Here is a 20,070-nt window from a genome sequence, read left to right on the forward strand (position 1 = left end):
AGTAGTCGTGTTGATAATCGAGAATTTGAAATGCCTTATGATGTAGCACTGATCTGAGGTGCTCACGAAAACCACTGTAATACTACTCTACTACTATTGAGTATGAGAATCAAGTAAAATGAGTACTCCAAAAGTACCTCGAATCCAATGCCATGCGCTTCTGCCTTCATGCCTACTTCTACATCTAAAACGTATGACATCAGCCTAACGCGATTGACACAGACAAGCATAACTGATGGGACTACTCAGACGATGATTTTTTTGAAGTTTTAATTACTTTGCGATAGCTTTTCATTTTCTTCCTCCTTTAAATTTGTGTTTTGAAGGCACAGATAGCCACAAATCTGTAGAAGTAGCTACAAATCTTTTTTGTGCTGATTATTCATATTGATTTCTTGGAGCAAGATGAATTCATAGTGCATGAAGAGATTTGAGCAAATTCTGACTCGTAGGAGGTAGGTCGTGATTTTGATTACTGAAAGGGATCCATGGTCAGAGAAGAAGAACATGCTGCCCCTATCGTTGAGCCCATGGTCCTACCATTAGAAGTCGTGATGCAAGATTCTCTAGGAGAAGTTTCGATCGATGGGGCACCGATGGAGATGACACTGAAAATGAGCATCGAGGGACACTCCAAAAAAGATCCAACTAAGGTAGTGCGGATGGAAAAGGTGGTTGACAATCTAGAGAAAGATCTGGCAACAACGATGGAGATTGGGGGATCTCTGGAGATGGTGACTCCTGTTGAGTGCTTTCTTGCATCCACTTCTCATGCGGGACCCTCAAATTCGACCTCTCATACTTCATCCATAGAAGAGAACCTTCAATCTATGGTGGAGTACTTGAGGAACCTCCTACCTCCAGTCGAAAGGTTGCTCCTCAATGAACAAAGGGGGAGAAGTGATCTACCGATGCTTTAAGATCCCTGCTGCACGTGGGTCAATGTTGATGAGCCTTGTCAGTTCCAACCTTGATGTTTCGACGATGAAGAAGGATGAGATCAACTTGCTGAAGTACAGGTTAGAGCATCTAGAGAAGGATAACGCTGAGCTAGCCAAGGAGCTTAGCTTTACAGAGGAGGCTTTTTAGGAGGTCTAGGAGTCGATTCTCCATCGAGAGGAAGAACTGCGATAGGCCGAAAGACAGATTGAGGTCTTTGAACAATAGAAATCTAGGGTCGATAGGAGGGTTGAAGATCTCGAAGGATGGATTAGAACCTTCGAGAGATAAAGGTCTGAGGCTGAGAGAGATTATCGCCGAATCTGTGATGACCTGGAGTATTTGAGGAAAACACTCGCGAGAAGAGGTTCTCCTTGTCTTGAAACTCACTCTCGAAGGAGTCCCAGTGGTGATCCATCCAAGAGGACCAGAACTTTCGAAGGGCCGAGCCATGGAGAGAAAGCTCCTCGAGGAGACGGATGCTCTACTTTCAAGAGAGTTTAGATCTCCCTAGAGTTGCTCTCGAGAGTCTAGGAGATCGAATCAGAGGTGGTGCATCTAAAGAAGAGGTTGAAAAAGAGAAAGGTAAATCATAAGCTTTCTGGAGCAAATTTATAGATCAAAAATTTTACTCAAATACATTGAAAGTAGGAGAAAGCAGCTAGAGAAAGGGCTAAGATCATAGCCCAAGCTTGCAAGGCAGCATTCTTCGCAGGCTTCAAAAAGTCCAAATCCATTGCCCAGGTGTACCTTCCTCCTAATTTCATCAAGCATCTTCAAATCTATTGTCTGGATGAAGATTTATAGATGGTGTTGTCAGATAACTGATTGAGATTTATAATGACGTCCTCCTTTTAGATGAGGTGGCAAGATCGGTGCAACCATCTAGATCGAAGGTATCGATAGCATTGAAGAATACCATTCCACAGGAGACCACCCTGGCAATCCCTCTGAAGAGTGATTTATGCCCTCTTCTCTTTTATTTTTTGTAATCCAAGACCCCTAGTCTTGTGATAGAATCTCCATAGGAATAGATGTATTCTTTTTTTTTTTGATGAACATGAACCATGCTTTTAAATATGAGAATCAAAATTCTTAACATATGCTGGCCCTTGGCTGTAACTATAAAATTTGATTAGAGTAATAGTTTAGGAAAATATTTAGCCTATGTTATGCTTCAAGCAAGGCTCAAGACAAGCTGATGTTAGGGCAAAAATCCAAGCTGGCTCCAGCTGTAGTTAGAATCGCAAGTAGAGATTATAATTCTCATTCTGATTTGGGATAAATTTTCATACCTATCACACAGATTTTAAAAAAATTAAAATTCGAATTGCATCCATGCGGGAGAAATTGGTGCACGTCTGTACACATTCCTTCAAAAGTGGCATAAAGTGTGATTTGCCTATTATTGGTATTAACTACCATATCGGTGGCAGCAATCATATCCATTTGTAGTCTCCATGTACTGCGCATACACTAGTCTTCTGTCGATGCACGTCTCCTTTAATTAATGTACCAATGAGAGGTGGCTTTTGAAAGTCTCATTCAAGTTTGAGGTTATTTAAAATCTCCTGATAGAATGAGATGCGGACCTCATCAAGTTCTAATTTTTTTCTTCCTCTTCTGTGAATTCTTTTATTCTTCATTCTTTTGCAGCTTTCCTGTATGAGAGAGAGATGGCCACCATAGAGCTTGACTTTGCTCCGTTGGGCTTCAGATCAGAGTTGACAGAGTAGGACATAATTGTGCTACATGAGCAATATCGAATATTTACCGCATTCTAACTTGAAGTCCTGAGACTGGATGATCGAGTCTGCTGTCCACCTTCAGGGCATATGGACTTCTATGAGGAGTGCTTTCAGACTGGGCTGAGGCTTCCTCTCCACTTCTTTTTTATGGCACTCCTTTAGTATTTTGAAATATCATCATGTACGATTGTGTCGAATGCATGGCGACATAATTGTGGCTTCATGATGGTATGCATGCTGGTCGGGATTATGTCGAATGTTGCATTCTTTTATTTTCTCTTTATCCTAAAGCGGCATCCAGATTCGCATGGATGGTGGTACATGACTCCATGGAAGAAGAAGGATGGCTTTTGTCTGATATTTTTGGATATGCCTTCCACCCTGCACGATTGGAAACCAAAGTTTCTCTTCATCTCACAAACGTCAGGTGAAGACTAAAATTTTATGATCTGGGGCAAACCCCGAGATGCTGTAATGAAGGAACTTTTGATGAATAAGGGCCTGGAGGAGGAGATGGCAACTCTGCAAAGCTTTAAGGTTTCAGAGTTGAAAGAGCTACTATTGGCTCAGGTGCTGCTTAAATCCTCAAGGTATGCGAGTCAGCTGTCTTGGCCTTAAATCCTCAAGGGTCATGCAGATCGAGGTCTGAAGGAGGTGATTCTGAGCCTACCCGCTCCTCTCAGCTCACCGACCTGACTAGCTTCATCTGCTGTCGAATCCTCCTCGAATGAGACACCAACAGAGGTTGTCAATGCATTTGAAACTGTGCCAGCCAGGCTGAAACTTGAGGCCTCGGCACTGAGGAATCCCATGCTAGCGAGCAAGCTACTCTCCGGACTGCTCCTCTCTGTCGATACGAACAAGCTGCTGGATGTTCTTCAGAGGGAGATGAGGAGAGGAGCCGTGGATTACCTCATCTGGATATGTTGGGACTTTTCTATTTAGCACTTACTGTATACTTATTCATTGCTTATGAATTTTTCTTCACTTACCAGCTCGTCTATTAATTGAATGGGTACATCGAAAGCTCCCATGAGCTGGCCAAAGAGGCGAAGAAGTCTAGGCTTAAAGTTGAGATGCTCAAAAGAGCAAAAGAAAGGGCTGAGAAGAAGGTTGGAGAAGTCTCCATGAAAGTCGACGCCATCGAGAGGAGAGCTGAAGATGCTGAGGCAGCATTGAGAAAGACTGTTGAAGAGAATTCATGGCTGCTGGATAAAGTAGCAGAGTTCGAGGCTCAGGTGAAGAGGAACATAGCTGCTAGTGAGGAAAACTCTCACCTGTAAAAAGAAATAAAAGAATTGAAGGTCCGACTGGAGGCAGAGGAGAAGCGAACAACCAAGGCTACTGCTAAGGCTGTGGAGGACTTTCGGATCTCAGAAGAATATGAGAAAGAAAAAGCTGAGTATTCCATCGACGCCTATGATGTCGAGAGGTAGCATATCCAAACCCGAGTCGTTGCTAAATATTCAGGTCTGGACTTGAATTTCTTGGATGAAATCTGAGATCCTACCATGATGGATGTCTTAGCAGACAACACCTCAGCTCCAGGTGCTATCCTATAATTTCTATATTTTTTATATTTTAGGGTTATTGTAAGAAAATTTTGAAAGGAATAAAATAAGCAGAATCTTTTATCTTACTTCTGCTATGTGAACTTACTTATATCAATCTGAGATAATTTAATTAAATGGTAATCTCATTTTACTCCCTTAAATACGGATGATTATGGAGAATGATGGTCGGTGACTCATCTGATAACACCACACTGGGGAGATGGCATGGGGTCTATGAAGATGCACCACATGGATATATTTTATTTTACGAAGCATCGTAGAAATTTATTTTCACTGCGGAGAAGGTGCATCATTAACTACTTGATCATTAAGTCTTGAAAAGCATCGATTGGTGATTGATGTGATTGCTAGCACTTATAAATAGGAGACCAGAGAGCACAGGGATCTCTACCCCTCCTTCTGTGATAAGAAGTCTCCTTCTCCGCTTGCTGCCATATCGTTGCCTTCGGATCTGCCACCCTTAGAGTTAATTAAACATCAGGTGAGAGAGTGGAATGCCATTACAAGGGATGCCCGCTGGAGGTACCTAGCCTATGAAAGGGAGAGAACTAGGTGAGTCAGTGCATCCACTTCTCATAAGACTCCCCCTCCTTTGCCTCCTGTGACCAGGCTCCTCTCTCAGCTTGAGCACATCCCACCTGCAACTCGAGAGCACTGCATTGTAGAGTTTCAAAATTCTGCGACATTTCAGAGGGAGATGCTCGACGTTGCCGCCACCACCTTCATCCAGAGCTTCGATGATCGTAAGGCCCATCTGCTGAGGATAACGTCATATCTAGAGCTTCACGGCATATAGGCTGGCGGTACCAATGAAGAGGTGAAGACCTCGATGGATGAAGATTGAATCAGCTCATTCGGACGGTGAGGAGGTGAAGTCCTCGATGGATGAAGATCGAACCAGCTCACCTGACTGATCCAATGCTCCATCAATTATAGCGAGACGTCCCTTCTCATCTCCTCCTCTTATTTTCCTCTTCTTCTTCTGCTATCCTCATCTTCTTCCTCTTCCCTTCCTTATTTTTTTCTCTTGTTCACAAGATGGTGCTTGGAGCAACCATCCTCTAAAGTGTTTGAAATACTAATTTTTTTTATAAAGTGCTTGGAGCATCGGCTTTTTCTTTGTAAAGACTTTAATAAATAAAAAGAAAAACTTTATTTTGGAAGTCGTTGCTTCATTTTTAGCTTTAAATTTGTATCTGTGGACTTTGTGAATTTTGCTCGGCTCATAGAGAACAGTACAAATAGGCACTCAAATTAGCGTGAGAAAATGCTTAATACTCAGCTCAGCATGAGTAAGGTTCTAGGTAGCTCAGCTTTAGCATAGATATACTTAGAACAACTTCGATTGAAGTGAACATATTTAGAGTAGTTTAAAATAACTTAAATGTAATCTGGCCGTTCATGAACCCGAGGCATCATAATAATTATCTCAACACTATCCCCTACTCCTAAGTCTGAGACAATACCTCAGACGGAAAGAGTACTGTTGAAGTAATGCCTTTAGCCGTACGTTGTCTGTATTTTTATTCTTCTTCTGAAAAGGCTGTATGTGCCGGCGGTGAGCTTGTACCTATGGCATCTAGGACTCTTCAGTGGTGTTCCAAGGGTCTGATTTAGTTATCCCTCTAGAGGCTTCTTAAGAGTCTCCCTCCGCTTCTCGTGTGATTCAAGCTCTGCAGGGGTTGGTAAGTTAGCCCCACCTCGGAGTTATCGAGATTTTCTCGAGGGTCTGGTAAGTTAGTCCTCATGAGTGGCATTATGTACCTGTAGTGATTTTGTACCTACGGCATCTAGCACTTCTCATCTTCGTGCGAGATGTAGTGTGTGCTAGCGGCAAACTTGTGCCTACGGTATTTTACACTCTTGACGGTATTCTGAGGACCTGATTAGTTATCCCTCCAGAGGTTCTCTAAGGGTCTCCCTCCGCTTCTCGTGCGACTTGAGCTTTATAGGGATTTGGTAAGTTAGCCCCACCTCAGAGTCGTCGAGGTCTTCTGGAGGGTTTGGTAAGTTAGCCCTCATGAGTAACGTTGTGTGCTTGCGGTGATCTTATGCCTACGACATCTAGCACTTCTCATCTTCATGCGAGATGCAATGTGTGCTAGTGGTGAGCTTGTGCCTACGACATCTTGCACTCTCGATGGAATTCTGAGGGTCTGATTAGTTATCCCTCCGAAGATTCTCTAAGGATCTTCCTTTGCTTCTCGTGTGACTCAGGCTTTATAGGGATTTAGTAAGTTAGCTCCACCTTGGAGTCATCGAGGTCTTCTTAAGGGTCTGGTAAGTTAGCCCTCATGAGTGGCATTGTGTACCTACGGCGATCTTATGCCTATGGCATCTAGCACTTCTCATCTTTGTGTGAGATGCCGTGTGTGCCAGCGGCGAGCTTGTGCCTACGGCATCTTACACTCTCAATGGTATTTTGGAGATCTGATTAGTTAATCCTCTGAAGGTTCCTTAAGGGTCTCCCTCTACTTTTCGTATGACTCAAGCTCTGTAGGGGTCTGATAAGTTAGCTCCACCTCAGAGTCGCTGAAGTCTTCTCGACTGTCTGATCAGTTAGCCCTCGCATTAGTTGACCATAGTTATAGTTCGGGTCTTAAGTAGAAGGGGGAGGCAACTCTTGGAGAACTCGGGTGCCCATCGTAAATTGGTGGCCCTGCAAATTTTATTTTCATGAAAAGTAGTTACATCATTGATAATATATGCGGAGGCTCGCTAAGTTCCATGGCCTTGACATTGGAGTCCCGTCGAGCTGCTTTAGTCTATAAGTTCCTAGGCATACCACTTCATCCACCTAGTAAGGATCTTTAGTTGGGCAATAGCCCTCCTTCTAGAGCCTACTCGATAGGCTGTGAGACTTTGGCTCGCCGTGGTATTAGATCACCAGCTTGGAACTCTTTAAGTCAATCACTAGATTGCCAGATCACCATATCAAAGTTGATTATCAAGCGTAAATATCTGTATTTTCTTGTAAAAGATTAATGAGTCGGCATTTGGTTACCTCATCTAGATGTGGCCGATTTTCACCATCCAGCTTGGATTCTCCTTTCTCAGTGGGACATCTAAAAGATCCTTGGTTGATCAAAAATTTCATCATCAGATGATTGCTTGAGATGTTAGCTTTCAAAGTTCTTAGGTTGGGATGATCAAAAATGGTGTTGTAAGCCGAGGAACTCTTCTAATCCAGATGACCCCCCAGTAATCATATGAATTTCTCCTCGGATGGGTCGCTCTTTTTCCACCATTTGCCCTCCGACCTGCCACCGTTCCTGCCGCACTGTTGTTTGCTGCGGCTGAGGGAGAGGCTGCTGAGGCAGAGGGAGTGGATGTTGAACTCTCATAGCTCGATGTTGAGGGGCCGCTCTTCGGACAAAATGATTCAGCTGCCCCTGTCTAACAAGCCTCTCGATCTCATCGCGAAGCTGATGGCAATATTCAGTATCGTGACCGTGGTCACGATGGTAAAAGCAATATTTATTCGGGTCCCAGTGACGTTTTGATCTTATTCTCATCAGCCGAGGCTCAGATAACTTAGGCCTCACCTGTAACAATACCTCTCTCCGAGGAAGAGTCAGGGGCATGTAGTTATCGCACAGCCGAGGAGGTGATGGTTGCCAAACTCTTTTTGAAGGACTTCGGGATCGATGATTTTGACTTCCATTATTCCACCTCAGGGGTGGGAGACTAGGAGCGCGACGTCTTTTCTCTTCTCACCTTAGATGGTGTTCCTTACTGGATCCTGCCATAGTTGAACTGACAGAAGTATCATCGATAAATGCCTCTTTCATGCAGGCATACTTCTCCACACGGGCAAGTATATCCAAGGGATCTCGAGGATAAGTCTTAATGAATGACTTTTTCAAGTCATTCTTTAGCAGACCGCTCATCATTACAGCTATCACGGTCGACTGGTCTAGATTTTGGACCTTTAGGGTCGTCATGTTGAATATATTCATGAAAGAGCGGATTGTCTCGTCTTGCTTTTGCTTGATGATATAAAGGTAGTTGGACTGCTTTTGCTATCGCCAGCTGCAGATGAAATGATCGACGAAAGACCGGCACAAGTCTTCAAAGGAATGAATAGACGCCGACCTCAAACTTGAATACCACTACCGAGCGGCCCCCTTAAGAGTCAGAGGGAACGCTCGATAGAGGATTGCATCCGATGCTCCCTGAAGAAGCATGGTAGCCTTGAAGGTCTCCATATGATCGATGGGGTCCGTGGTCCCGTCGTAGACCTCTAGCTGAGATAGTTTGAAGTGCAGGAGGAGTGGTTCCTGCACATTCTCGGGATGAAGTGCGGCTAGCTGTTATATCTTTCATAAGGCAGCACCAAGGAGCCATTATTATTGAGAACTCTTTCTATTTTCTGGCCTACCTGCTGGCCGAGCTTTTGAAATCACCTTTCAAAATCAACTTCACAGACAGTACCAGCCTCGAAGCGTAGAGGAGATTGGCGTCTGGGGGTTAAGTCATGGCCCAACTATAGGCTTGGAGATCGCCACCTGACTGGCTGCTGGGCCCTAAGGTGATTTTGATAAGTCAACCTCCTCTCTAGACTTCAAGGAGGCACCTGCGGTTTTGGTTGAGGTGGTGACTGTGGAGCTGCAGTCAAAATAGGATTCTATGCGGGCACCGCTATAGAAGACACAGGCGGTACCATCGAGGGAATCGTATGACGCACCGCTATAGGAGATGCAGGGATAGTCTGAGGAGGCTGTGGCATCACGTGAAAGGACGTGAAAAAGGTTTGGACCGCTTGGATTGCAGTCATCAGATGTTAAATTTGCTAGAAGAGCTTATCGAATTGGTTGGCCGTGACTGACGTTGGTTATGCCGGTTGAACCGATGGAGGGACGACCAATTGGACTGACGAAGAAATTTTCGGTGTCAGTGGTTGAACTTGATTGTCAGCTTGGCTGGCTGCCTGTTGGAAAGTGACGGCATTGAAAAGTCGGGAAGATGTCCGTCTTGGAATCATGAATGCGAATATAGGCCTTTCCTCTATTTGTTGCTGCTGAAATCGGTTGAGATCAGAAGACAGACACCTGATTCTTGTGCAGGGACGCTGATGCTGGAGCAACCTGCAAAACAAGTTCCAAACTGGAGGTTGTGGCTCCAACGAGGATCCTTCGATGCTCAAGTCAGAAAAGCAGAGAACAAAAGAGCAGCAACAGATTCTTTAGAGGGATTTGATTTGACTTACCTAGATTCTCGGAACTCTAGTTGCTTATATAAGAAGATGTCGGATAGCTAGATTGTTAGTTGTGAGATTGCACGATCTCGAGATTGTCGGATCGTTGGATATGCCAAACTGAACGAGATAATTCAGCCCTTAATCGCTCCCGCGAGATCAGGGGAGATGGTTACGCCAAATCCTATCTATTCAGGATAGATAGCTGTTGCGCACATTGAAGAGATAAGTCGCCTGAGCAGCTCATACACAGGTAGACTTTAGAGACGTTTCAGCTCAGTATGGAGATGGACTCAGCTTATATGATGGTCAACGATCGTGTTGATAACCTGAGAATTTAAAATATCTTATGATATAGTGCTGATCCGAGACGCTCATGATAACCATTGTAACACATATGTATAAGTTGACCACTCAAAGCTCGCCACGTGACCGACCTAGAATATGCATGAAAAGTCTTTCACATTTCAAACTCTTCCTGCCGGCAACAGCTGGGCCATAATCACCATTTGTTTCCAAACAAACGGAGGTGTAGACAATCCCCACAGCTGAGAAGTACGGATGTAATTCACATGCAACAGGTGCAGTCTATTGCCGTAACGACCAGCACCCATATCAGAATTGCGAATTGCTCGGCAATAGGCTTTGGCCCTCGCATGGCAGTTAGGAAGTTGTGATGATAGAAATGGGATGCCGCGGTGTATCTCTCTCTTCAAAAACGATGTCTCGATTTGAGATTGAAATATAAAAATCTAACTTAAAATATAAAAAATAAAAGAAATTACAAAAATAAATTAAAAAAATTAAAAAATAAAAAGATTTACGGACAACATATGCAATCTATTACTATAACGTCCAATGCTCGCATTCGAATTATTTGGCAATGGACTCCAGCCCTCGCCTAGCAATTAGAGAGCCAAGATAAGAGAAATGGAATGCTGCAGAACATCTCCCTCTTCACGAATATCATCTCGATTCCAGATTAAAATATAAAATTTTTTCTTAAAATATGAAATATAAAAAAAATCATAAAAGTAAATAAAAAATAATTTTTAAAAATTAAAATGATTCATAAACAACATATGCAATCTATTATCATAACGACCAGCACTCACATTGGAAATACTTGGCGATGGGCTCCAACCTCACCTACTAATTAGGGAGCCAGGATAAGCAAAATTGGATGCCTCGGTATATCTCTCTCTTAACAAATGACATCTTGAATTTGAATTAAAATATAAAAATTTATCTTAAAATATGAAATATAAAAGAAATCATAAAAATAAATATGAAAAAATTTTCAAAAATTAAAATGATTCACAGACAATATGTGCAATCTATTACCATAACAACCGGCGCTCACATTTGAATTACTTGTTGATGGATTCCAGCCTTCGCCTAGCCATTAGAGAGCCAAGATAAGAGAAATGGGATGCCGCAGTATATCTTCCTCTTCATGAATATCATCTCGATTCTAGATTGAAATAGAAAAATTTTTCTTAAAATTTGAAATGTCAAAGAAATCACAAAAATAGTTAGAAAAAAATTTTTAAAAACTAAAATGATTCACTAATAACATATGTAATCTATTATCATAAAGATCAGTACTCACATTCGAACTACTCGTTGATGGGCTCCAACCCTTGCATAGTAATTAGGGAGACAGAATAATCGAAATTGGATGCTGCAGTATCTCTCTCTCTTTCTCTCCATAAATGACATCTCGATTCTAGATTAAAATAGAAAATTTTTTCTTAAAGTATGAAATGTAAAAAAAAACAAAAAAATAAATAATTTTTTTTAAAAAAATTAAAATAATTCACAAATGACATATATAATCATTATCATAATGATCAGAACTCACATTTGAACTTCTCGATGACAGACTACAACCCTTGCCTAATAATTAGGGAGCGAGGATAATCGAAATTGGATGCCATAGTGTATCTCTCTCTCTCTCTCTCTCTCTCTCTTTACGAATGACATCTCAAATTTGAATTAAAATATAAAAATTTATCTTAAAATGTAAAAGAAATAGCAAAAGTAAATAAAAAATTTAGAAATTGTTGAGAGTGGGATTTGAACCCACGCCCTTTCGGACCAGAACCTTAATCTGGCGCCTTAGACCAACTCGGCCATCTCAACGTGATGAGAGGTGGCTTCCAGTTCATGATATAAATCTCTCTTACGGGCCCACCTTTTTTGCGAAATGTAACTTGCCCCATCTAGATTCCACGTACGAGTAGCCAGGTTTCGCACAATGCATGGCTTGACCCACGTTATTACAAATGGCAAGCGACCAGTCCTTCGCACCCATCTATGAGAAACATTTTTATTTAAAAAACCTATAGGAAATTTCTATCGTGTGAAACAGTTGTAAACCTCATGTATTACTATATATATATATATATATATATATATATATATATGCCGGATGCGGGCATTGGAACAAGTTTAGGGCGCATGGCTGCCCATTGACCTTTAACTTCTTGATAGGTTCAATGTGGAGATCCATGCGATGGTGATAAATAGGCGACTTTGTGGAGGGATCTCATGCGCGGCCACCTTAGACATTTTTGTGGCATCATGGTAGTGTAGTGCATGTTAAGAACCGAACTAAGCACTAAGGGTGGCAAACGTGTTGGACCGGATTATAAATGGTCGGGTTTAAAAAGATTGGATGAAGAGTAGATCAAATTTAAATCTAACATATTTATTAAATTGATCATGATTTTAAACTTAAACTAGCATTATTTACTAAATAGGTTATTCGACCCAATCTGCCTAATATATTTAGTAAGCATGTCAGGTTAATTAATTTAACTTTATGACCTATTTAACCTATTTATAGTTGCATTGATGTATAAATAGAAATAACATAAACAGCAACTTAATAGTGGTCTGTGCCCTAAAGGCCTTTAGGCTATGGGCCTATGCCATCAATTTAATAATCTTTTTAACCTATTTATTATAGAATTGCAGCACATTTTTCGAGTTCCATTGATAATAACAAATAACCACTACAGAAAAAATAGGCATTAACGACGCTATTAATGGTCATTAACGACGCTTTAAAGCGTCGCTATTTGGCTTTACGACGCTTTGAAAAGCGTCGGCAAAGCGTTGACTATGTAAGAGTGGGGACGAATAGCGCCGACGCTTTTTAAAAGCGTCGTTATTTTTTAACGACGCTTTAAAGCGTCGTAAAGATTTACATTAACGACGCTTTAAAGCGTCGTTAAATTTGTCTTAACGACGCTTTAAAGCGTCGTTAATGTAAATCTTTACGACGCTTTAAAGCGTCGCAAAAGACAAATTTAACGACGCTTATAAGCGTCGTTAATGTAAAAATTTACGACGCTTTAAAGCGTCGCAAAAGACAAATTTAACGACGCTTATAAGCGTCGTTAAAGGTTTTAAGAGGAAAAAAAAATATAAATATTATTTAAAAAAAAATAATACAATACATTCCTGTACGAAATCATATCACACCTGTACAATATAATAAACATGTACAATCACCACATTCACATTCACACCTGTACAATCACCATCATTCACATCACCTGTACAATACAATAAACATGTACAATCACCACATTCACATTCACACCTGTACAATCACCATCATTCACATCAAAAGCAAGCTGAAATAGAAAATTTAATCAAACCAAAAGACAATATTTTATATAAATAAAAATAAAGTACTAATCATCCATTACAATCAAGAGTAATATAAATAAATATAAAAATATAATAAAAATAAAATAACATCAATCTGCAGGCGGATGGTCGTCGTTGTCTCCACGTGACGTGCCGCTATCTCGACGGGTGCCTGATATGCCAGGAGCCTACAAAAAATATATCAAAAGCATGATTTGCATATCTATAAATAAAATATATAAATCATTAAATTAATATAAAAATATATATTTAATATTATGTGTTTACCTGAGATGAACCATACATCTCTAATAAAGATGTAAGGCGATCAATCTGTCCCCTCATGGCCTGCATCTCGGCACGGCTCTGTCGCATCTCCTCCATCTCAGCGGCACGACTCTGTCTAATCTCCTGTATCTCTGCCTCGAGTCTGCGAACGCGTGAATCCTGAGCATCTGCTGCAGCATGCTGCGTATATCTACTAACCTCAGATAACTGAGTGGGGGTGACTCCTACTCCATAACCCCTCACTCGGTCGTAGCGCTCTGATCCCATCAACTCTGTGAAGACCTCGGTCTCGATACGGCTCTGCTGCGTAGATGCTGCGGACTCGTCGTCACGCTCCGCAATGAGAGATGTAGCCCTCTCCTGTATTTTTTTTGAAAACAAGAGTTATACATTAATAGCTAACAAAATTAAATTTAAATCATTGCAAAAAATATAATATTAATAATGCCGTACATATAAATCTCTCGACTCATCTCGAACAAAAGTACCATCCTGATGAGTATGAGTCATCCGGTAAAACTCCACTTGTCCGGGTTCCCTCCCATGCTCATCCTCCTACACAAATAATTTCAATTTTAAGCAAACAATTATGATAATTTAAAAAAATATATGAGTATCATGATACAGACATGGTCCACGATACATAATGATATTAGTTATATAAATATTTGAACATAAAAATTAAAAGTTAATTATGAAAGTTTAAGGAACATACAAACTCCTGTCGGAGTCGTGCATAACTCTTCGACCCCGATGTATGAGGAACAGACTGAGCTGCTCGTGCAGCTCTACCAATAGCAGAATAAGTCTGTAAAATAAAGTAAAAAACTTGTTATATATACAATATATAATAAAAATCAATATTTTTATAAAATATTTAGAAAAAAAAGATAATAAACAGATAATATACCTGTGCCCTCTCAGAGAACCAATAATGAACCAACTCCATCCACTGATGAGGGGGTACATCAGGAGGACAATTCCTAGCAACCTCCTCCTCTGTCATACCCTGTCTCATATAGTCCTTCTTCAATTGCGCTCTATATTCTTTCCATTTGCGGTTGAGAGACTTCATTACAAAATCATGAGTGGATGGAGGGAGAACAAACTTGCTCTATAAAAAAAAAAGTTAAATGAAATAAATTATATAAATGATTAACAATTAATATACAGTATGAACATCAATTCATTACCTCTATAACTCGGAGGAGCTCAACTTTGTACGTTGGAAGCATGTCATTCCATTTTGCATAGCCCAACGGACATAGCTGAGGCCTCCGAGCAACAGTCCCCAAAAATGAAGTCAATAAGCAGGCAGCTTTCTTAATTGGCTGACCTAGCTGATTGCACTCCACAACAATCCTCTCGCCCTCACGCATCTACCATACATCTCGTACTACTGTGGGTCCGCGTCTGGGGCGTACTCTCCCGGATCCGTCTGCAAAAAATACATAAAAGTAACTATATCATAAATATACATAAAATAAAATAAAAAAAATTTACATGAAAGACAATATATACCCTGCACGTGTATCTCATCATCTGGCTGATGAACAGGAGGATCGTGCTGTGCTGATGATGAAGGACAGGGCTCAGAATGCTGTGCAGTTGAACTGACCTCAGGCTGCTGTGTTGAAGAAGACGTACCGGCCTCTGTCTGTGAAAACTGGAACTGCACACCAGCATATCGTCCCCTGCGACGCATGATGTCACCTAGCATTTATATAAATAAAAGGTAGAATCAGTTAATATATCAAAATGACTGGCCAAGTGCTGTAGGTAGAACTCAGGGTCCGAAATGGATTGAAGCCATCAGAAGCTAAGCCAAACCTAACACTGCGAACATCAGAGGCAAAATCAGGATGTCTATCATCAAATGCTTTCCATTGAAGACTATCTGCTGGATGTCTCAACATTCCATCCTTTGTACGTCCTTCATGATGCCATCTCATTGATGAAGCTGTTTTTGATGATGCATAAATCCTTTTCAATCTAGGTATAAGAGGAAAGTAACGCAATACCTTGGCCGATTTCTTTTTACTCCGCGTTGCATCCAATTCATTCAGTACATCATCTCGATCTTCTTTTTGTGTTATCCATCTTGAAGATCCACATACATTGCATGACTCTTGATTAGCGTTTTCACCCCGATATAACATACAATCTTTCGGACAACTATGAATCTTTTCGTATCCAAGATCCAATTGCTTTACTACTTTCTTGGCTTCATAATACGATGGTGGTAAACGAGTGCTTTCTGGAAATGCATCCTTTAATAACTTGAGCAGCATGGTAAAACTCTTTCCAGACCATCCATTCAAATATTTGATATGAAATAAATGAACAAGAAAAAAAATCTTAGAAAATTTTGTACAACCCGGATATAATTCTTCGTCTGCATCTTTCATTAAGGTGTGATAACGAGCTGTCTCATCATTAGATGTATGTATGGGCTCCTCAACATGCATACGTTCCGTATGCGTACATCCATCAAACATCCCAACTGTTTCTTGTATACTACTGGATTCTCCTAAATTTTGAACATCAAATCCAAAAGCATCTGTGATCAAACCCCTTATATCATCATCTCTTGCAGAATTATCTTCTAGGCTAGTGGATCCGCAATGAGTCAGGGGTTGGTTACATGATGATGGCAACATAGATTCTCCATGAAAAATCCAGTCGGTATAACCTCTTAAAAAACCATTCCATACCAAATGTTCTTCAACATTTTGTGGATCTAAAGAAGAACTATTTACACATTTCCGACATGGACATAAAATCTTTCCATTCAAACTACTTTTCTCCATACCAAATTTAATGAAGTCATGAACTCCATCTAAATATTCTTTACTATTCCTTGGTTTATTTATCCAACTTTTGTCCATTGTAGGATAAAACTGACCGAACTTGCAATTTATCTAAAAATAAAAAAAAATTATACAATCTATATTAATGCAATGAGTAAAAAATATCAGTCATTTCATAAAATCCAAAAAAATAACAACTACATAAAGTTTACATAGTAAATGCTTGCTATCATCAACTAATAGGTAAAGAAGGTCCTATCCCATTCAGAAAATGTATTAATTCTATATGTCAATTACAAAAATCAAATGATATGCAACAAGAGCCGAAAAAAATTTCGGCAGCATTTCCCCTTAGTTCTTCCGTATAGGAAGAACAAAAGGAAAATACCATCCGAAATTTTTTCCGAACCTCTCAGCATACCATTTGATTATGGTAATGACCTATAGAATTACTCACATTTTCCAAACTGTCCATACTGGACAATCAATTGATCAATGTACATAATTCTTTTATCCGTACAAAAATAAATAAATGTACGGATATAATAGAATATGTACATTAATCAAAAGATGGGTCTATGTTTCGATGCAATGTAATTTTTGAAAAATTAATTCATAATTAATTTGATTTAATACCTGATATTAACTTGGGGAGTAGTGGACAAAGAAACTTGGCCCAGCTTAATCCAGATGCTTAGTCTTCATCAGTCACGAAGATAAGGATAACGTAGGCCACACAATATCAGGGTCCAGCCACATAACGAGCGCCACATGTCAGATAAGCAATCGATCAGGATTCATGAAACTATGAAATTATCCATTCATCAACCATGTATCACAACCTTAATTAATTGTACTACATATTTTCGGGTGAACCTCGTAGAGAGATACTAAGAGGGTGTGGTTGTAAATTGATCTAGCTCTATATCATTTATTTTATGCTACACAGGTTTACCATATTTGATATTTGATAACTGGTTGTAAATTGATCATGTACAACCAGTTGTTAACCACCAAATCCAAAAGAGTATGACTTGCATAATTTGGAGCACAGACATACATGAAGTACAAGCCTACTCACTAAATTAAAATTTTCCTGTTACACATATTTGCATTATAATCCTTGCACAAGCACAGTAAAATAGAAACTTCAAAAGAACTATATATAAGCATGCCATTGATCAGAGGAAACAAACACAGAGAAGATTCTGGAAGACAGAGTGAGTGAAAAATAGATGCAGAAGCATAAGTAAGGGGGATTGGTAGCAAGAAGAGCAACATACTCACCGATCAAAGAGATTTTCAGGGTCCATCCTAAAATGTCAGGATAAATTTCACCACACTTCATAAACATTGCAGTAAAAAAACTTTCATTAATGAATTCAAGGTTTCATGTATTTAGAGCATGACATGATGACGGATGCTAAACAAGATTAAAGTATGATTTACAGCAGGAAGGTTGAAACAGGCCAAAATGAAATATAATAATACTATCATTGATCCAAAGAGACTAAATAACATCATCCACAGAAAGTAACATAATGACAAATAGATGAGTCATGCTCAAGTAATCACAAAATAATCAAAACACAACACTGCTAACATCATACTTGTTTCAAAATGAAAGAAAACATGGATTTAGGACGCCAGGTTTTGTGAAAGAAAACCATGCAGCACTAATAACGTCATATTGTTTTTAACTAGAATATTATGAAGGTGTAACTCTAGAAGATCATAATATTAGCATTTGCATTTCGTTACAAAAGAAAAAAACTACGAAATACAGATAACTCCAAAAGTTCATTATTTGTTTTCCTTATATTAGGCAGTGTATCCTTTCATCTTTCGTTCTACATTAGCGTTATATAGGCATTAAATAGCAATGTGTATCACAACATCATGGTAGCACATCTCCAGTAAATTAGAATCATAAGATTTGGTATAAAATTATCCCATCTCCCTCTCTTGCATTAGATGAAAATGAACCCAAATAAAGGGTTTTGGAATCCTTTTATGACCCATTGCCGGCCCAAACTAGTCAGCAACTACCAGATCAAACTTTCTATATAAGCCGATACGGGCAACATGAACCATACTGCAGAATACACACCTACTTGAAATGGAAGATGAGTCACATGCACATCGCACATGCACAAGGCAGTCAAGGCAGACATGGACATGCACAGAGAGAAACCAATTGATGGACAACTTGCACCATCAAATTTCAACAGAGAAGAACTCTCTCACTTTCCTAGACCTAGGCGTATCAAAACCAGTCATGTGAAGATCTCCTCACACTCCCTAAAACCTAGCATCCACAGCAAAGAATTCTAGACCAAATTCGGAGCTCCAAAGAAAAGAACTCGCAATGTAAATCCTCTGTCCGTCTTTCTAAATATAAAGAACCCTAATTTCGAGCTTCCAAGCTCCACAATATCAACTAATTAAGAAGAAATACTAAAGAACAGGGGAATTATACCAGAATCCACGGATATCTCATCACCTTGAGGATTCGATTTGCGGATTTCTCGGATTCTGGGGTTTCCAGGCGGTGGATCCGATGCTGGAGCTGGATCGACCGGAGACCGCGTCGATGTTCGATGACGGAGAGGATTTCCGCTCTGAGAAATGGTAAACACATATTAGATGCGATTACCGGTCATGACACAGGGAAGGAGGGAGGGGGAGAGAGAGAGAGACCGAACCTTTGGGCCGAAATTGAATCGGTCGAACACGAATCAGTCTGTGCCAAACAAAATCCAAGCAAAAGTGCACGGCAATCGAAGGGAATCGTGATGGGAAGATGGCCGCCGGGAGGGGGGAGGGGAGGAGGGCCGGTGGGGTGGCTGCTTCCAGCGGACGGTGTACGGCTTCGACAGCGCGGGTGCGGCGTCGACGGACGCGGCAGCAGAGGGGAGCGGCAAACGGCGGTGAGCCGTGGACGGCGGATGCGCGTGGACGGCGGGCGCGGTGCCGGCGGCGGAGATGAGACGGGGTCGGCGGAAGAAATTAAGGATGGAAAGGGCGGCGGTAGATGGATTAGGGCACGGGGGAAGAAGGGTATTAAACGAACCTAACGACGCTTTTTAGCGTCGTAAATTACTGTACAAAAGCGTCGGCATTTGCTTTATTTAACGACGCTTTTGCTAAAAGCGTCGGCGTTGAACACCGACGCTTTTAAGCGTCGTTAAACGACGACGCTTTTAAAAAGCGTCGGCAGGTCTGCGCAACTTGTCGACGCTTTCCAAAAGCGTCGGCAAAAAACTGTCGCTACATGCCCTTTTCGTTGTAGTGAACATTGACATCTTATTTAAAAACAACTTATAAGTTATAGATGACATCAATAACAACTTACAAAATGACATCAATACAATAATATAAACAGAATCTATTTAAAGTTTACCCATCCAACAAATATAGAATATATGGATTTCAAACAAGAAGATATTAAACATGGTTACAACTATGCACTAAAGCCACAATAGGAGTTACAGGACGTAGAAGCCACAACAATGAAAATATAGTTATAATGAAATAGTTTTATCACTCCTCCAAAATCCATTTTCGTATGTTATGGGGCATAAAAGAGCACCCATTAGAGACAAAACAGCACCAAGACAAAACAAAAGTGGCTTCTTCTTCTGGAGCTAAAATGAAGGTCTTGACTTTTCCACATTCATGCGGCTTCTTCATGAGCTTGAATGATGGTCTGTGAAACAAAGGAGTGGCTCCTAAGTCCTAACCAGGGCCTTTATAACATTAAGCATCAGCAAGTATAAAGAATGAATTATAGTTTCATATAAAAATCACAAATAAATGGGACAACATAGATGACTATCAATATGATAATT

General features: G+C 40.4%; 1 protein-coding gene and 1 non-coding gene across 2 annotated transcripts; both read right to left on the bottom strand.

The window, feature by feature from the left end:
• Positions 1–11,522: 11,522 nt before the first annotated feature.
• TRNAL-AAG (transfer RNA leucine (anticodon AAG)) lies at positions 11,523–11,603 on the bottom strand. Its single transcript has one exon. It is a non-coding gene; the product is annotated as a tRNA-Leu (tRNA).
• Positions 11,604–13,225: 1,622 nt separating this feature from the next.
• On the bottom strand, positions 13,226–19,441 carry LOC140859765 (uncharacterized). Its single transcript, XM_073262288.1, has 9 exons — positions 18,925–19,441; positions 18,723–18,840; positions 16,856–16,918; positions 14,603–14,847; positions 14,320–14,523; positions 14,125–14,217; positions 13,863–13,964; positions 13,410–13,769; positions 13,226–13,309 (listed from the first exon to the last, which is right to left on the bottom strand). Exons 4-9 carry the CDS (start codon positions 14,786–14,788, stop codon positions 13,232–13,234), a joined length of 1,023 nt encoding a protein of 340 aa, XP_073118389.1. The 5' UTR covers positions 14,789–14,847; positions 16,856–16,918; positions 18,723–18,840; positions 18,925–19,441; the 3' UTR covers positions 13,226–13,231.
• Positions 19,442–20,070: the final 629 nt, after the last annotated feature.

This window comes from Elaeis guineensis, chromosome 1 (genome assembly GCF_000442705.2).
Source record: "Elaeis guineensis isolate ETL-2024a chromosome 1, EG11, whole genome shotgun sequence".
Classification (NCBI taxonomy): Eukaryota; Viridiplantae; Streptophyta; class Magnoliopsida; order Arecales; family Arecaceae; genus Elaeis; species Elaeis guineensis.

What these genes read in the sequence shown, in the direction of transcription:
- LOC140859765 (XM_073262288.1), bottom strand. Translation starts at nt 14,788, where the DNA reads ATGCGTGAGGGCGAGAGGATTGTTGTGGAGTGCAATCAGCTAGGTCAG. An exon ending in AGCTCCTCCGAGTTATAGAG is followed by an intron (nt 14,524 to 14,602) that starts GTAATGAATTGA and finishes TTTTTTTTATAG; the next exon opens with AGCAAGTTTGTTCTCCCTCC. An exon ending in CACGACTCCGACAGGAGTTT is followed by an intron (nt 13,965 to 14,124) that starts GTATGTTCCTTA and finishes TTATTTGTGTAG; the next exon opens with GAGGATGAGCATGGGAGGGA.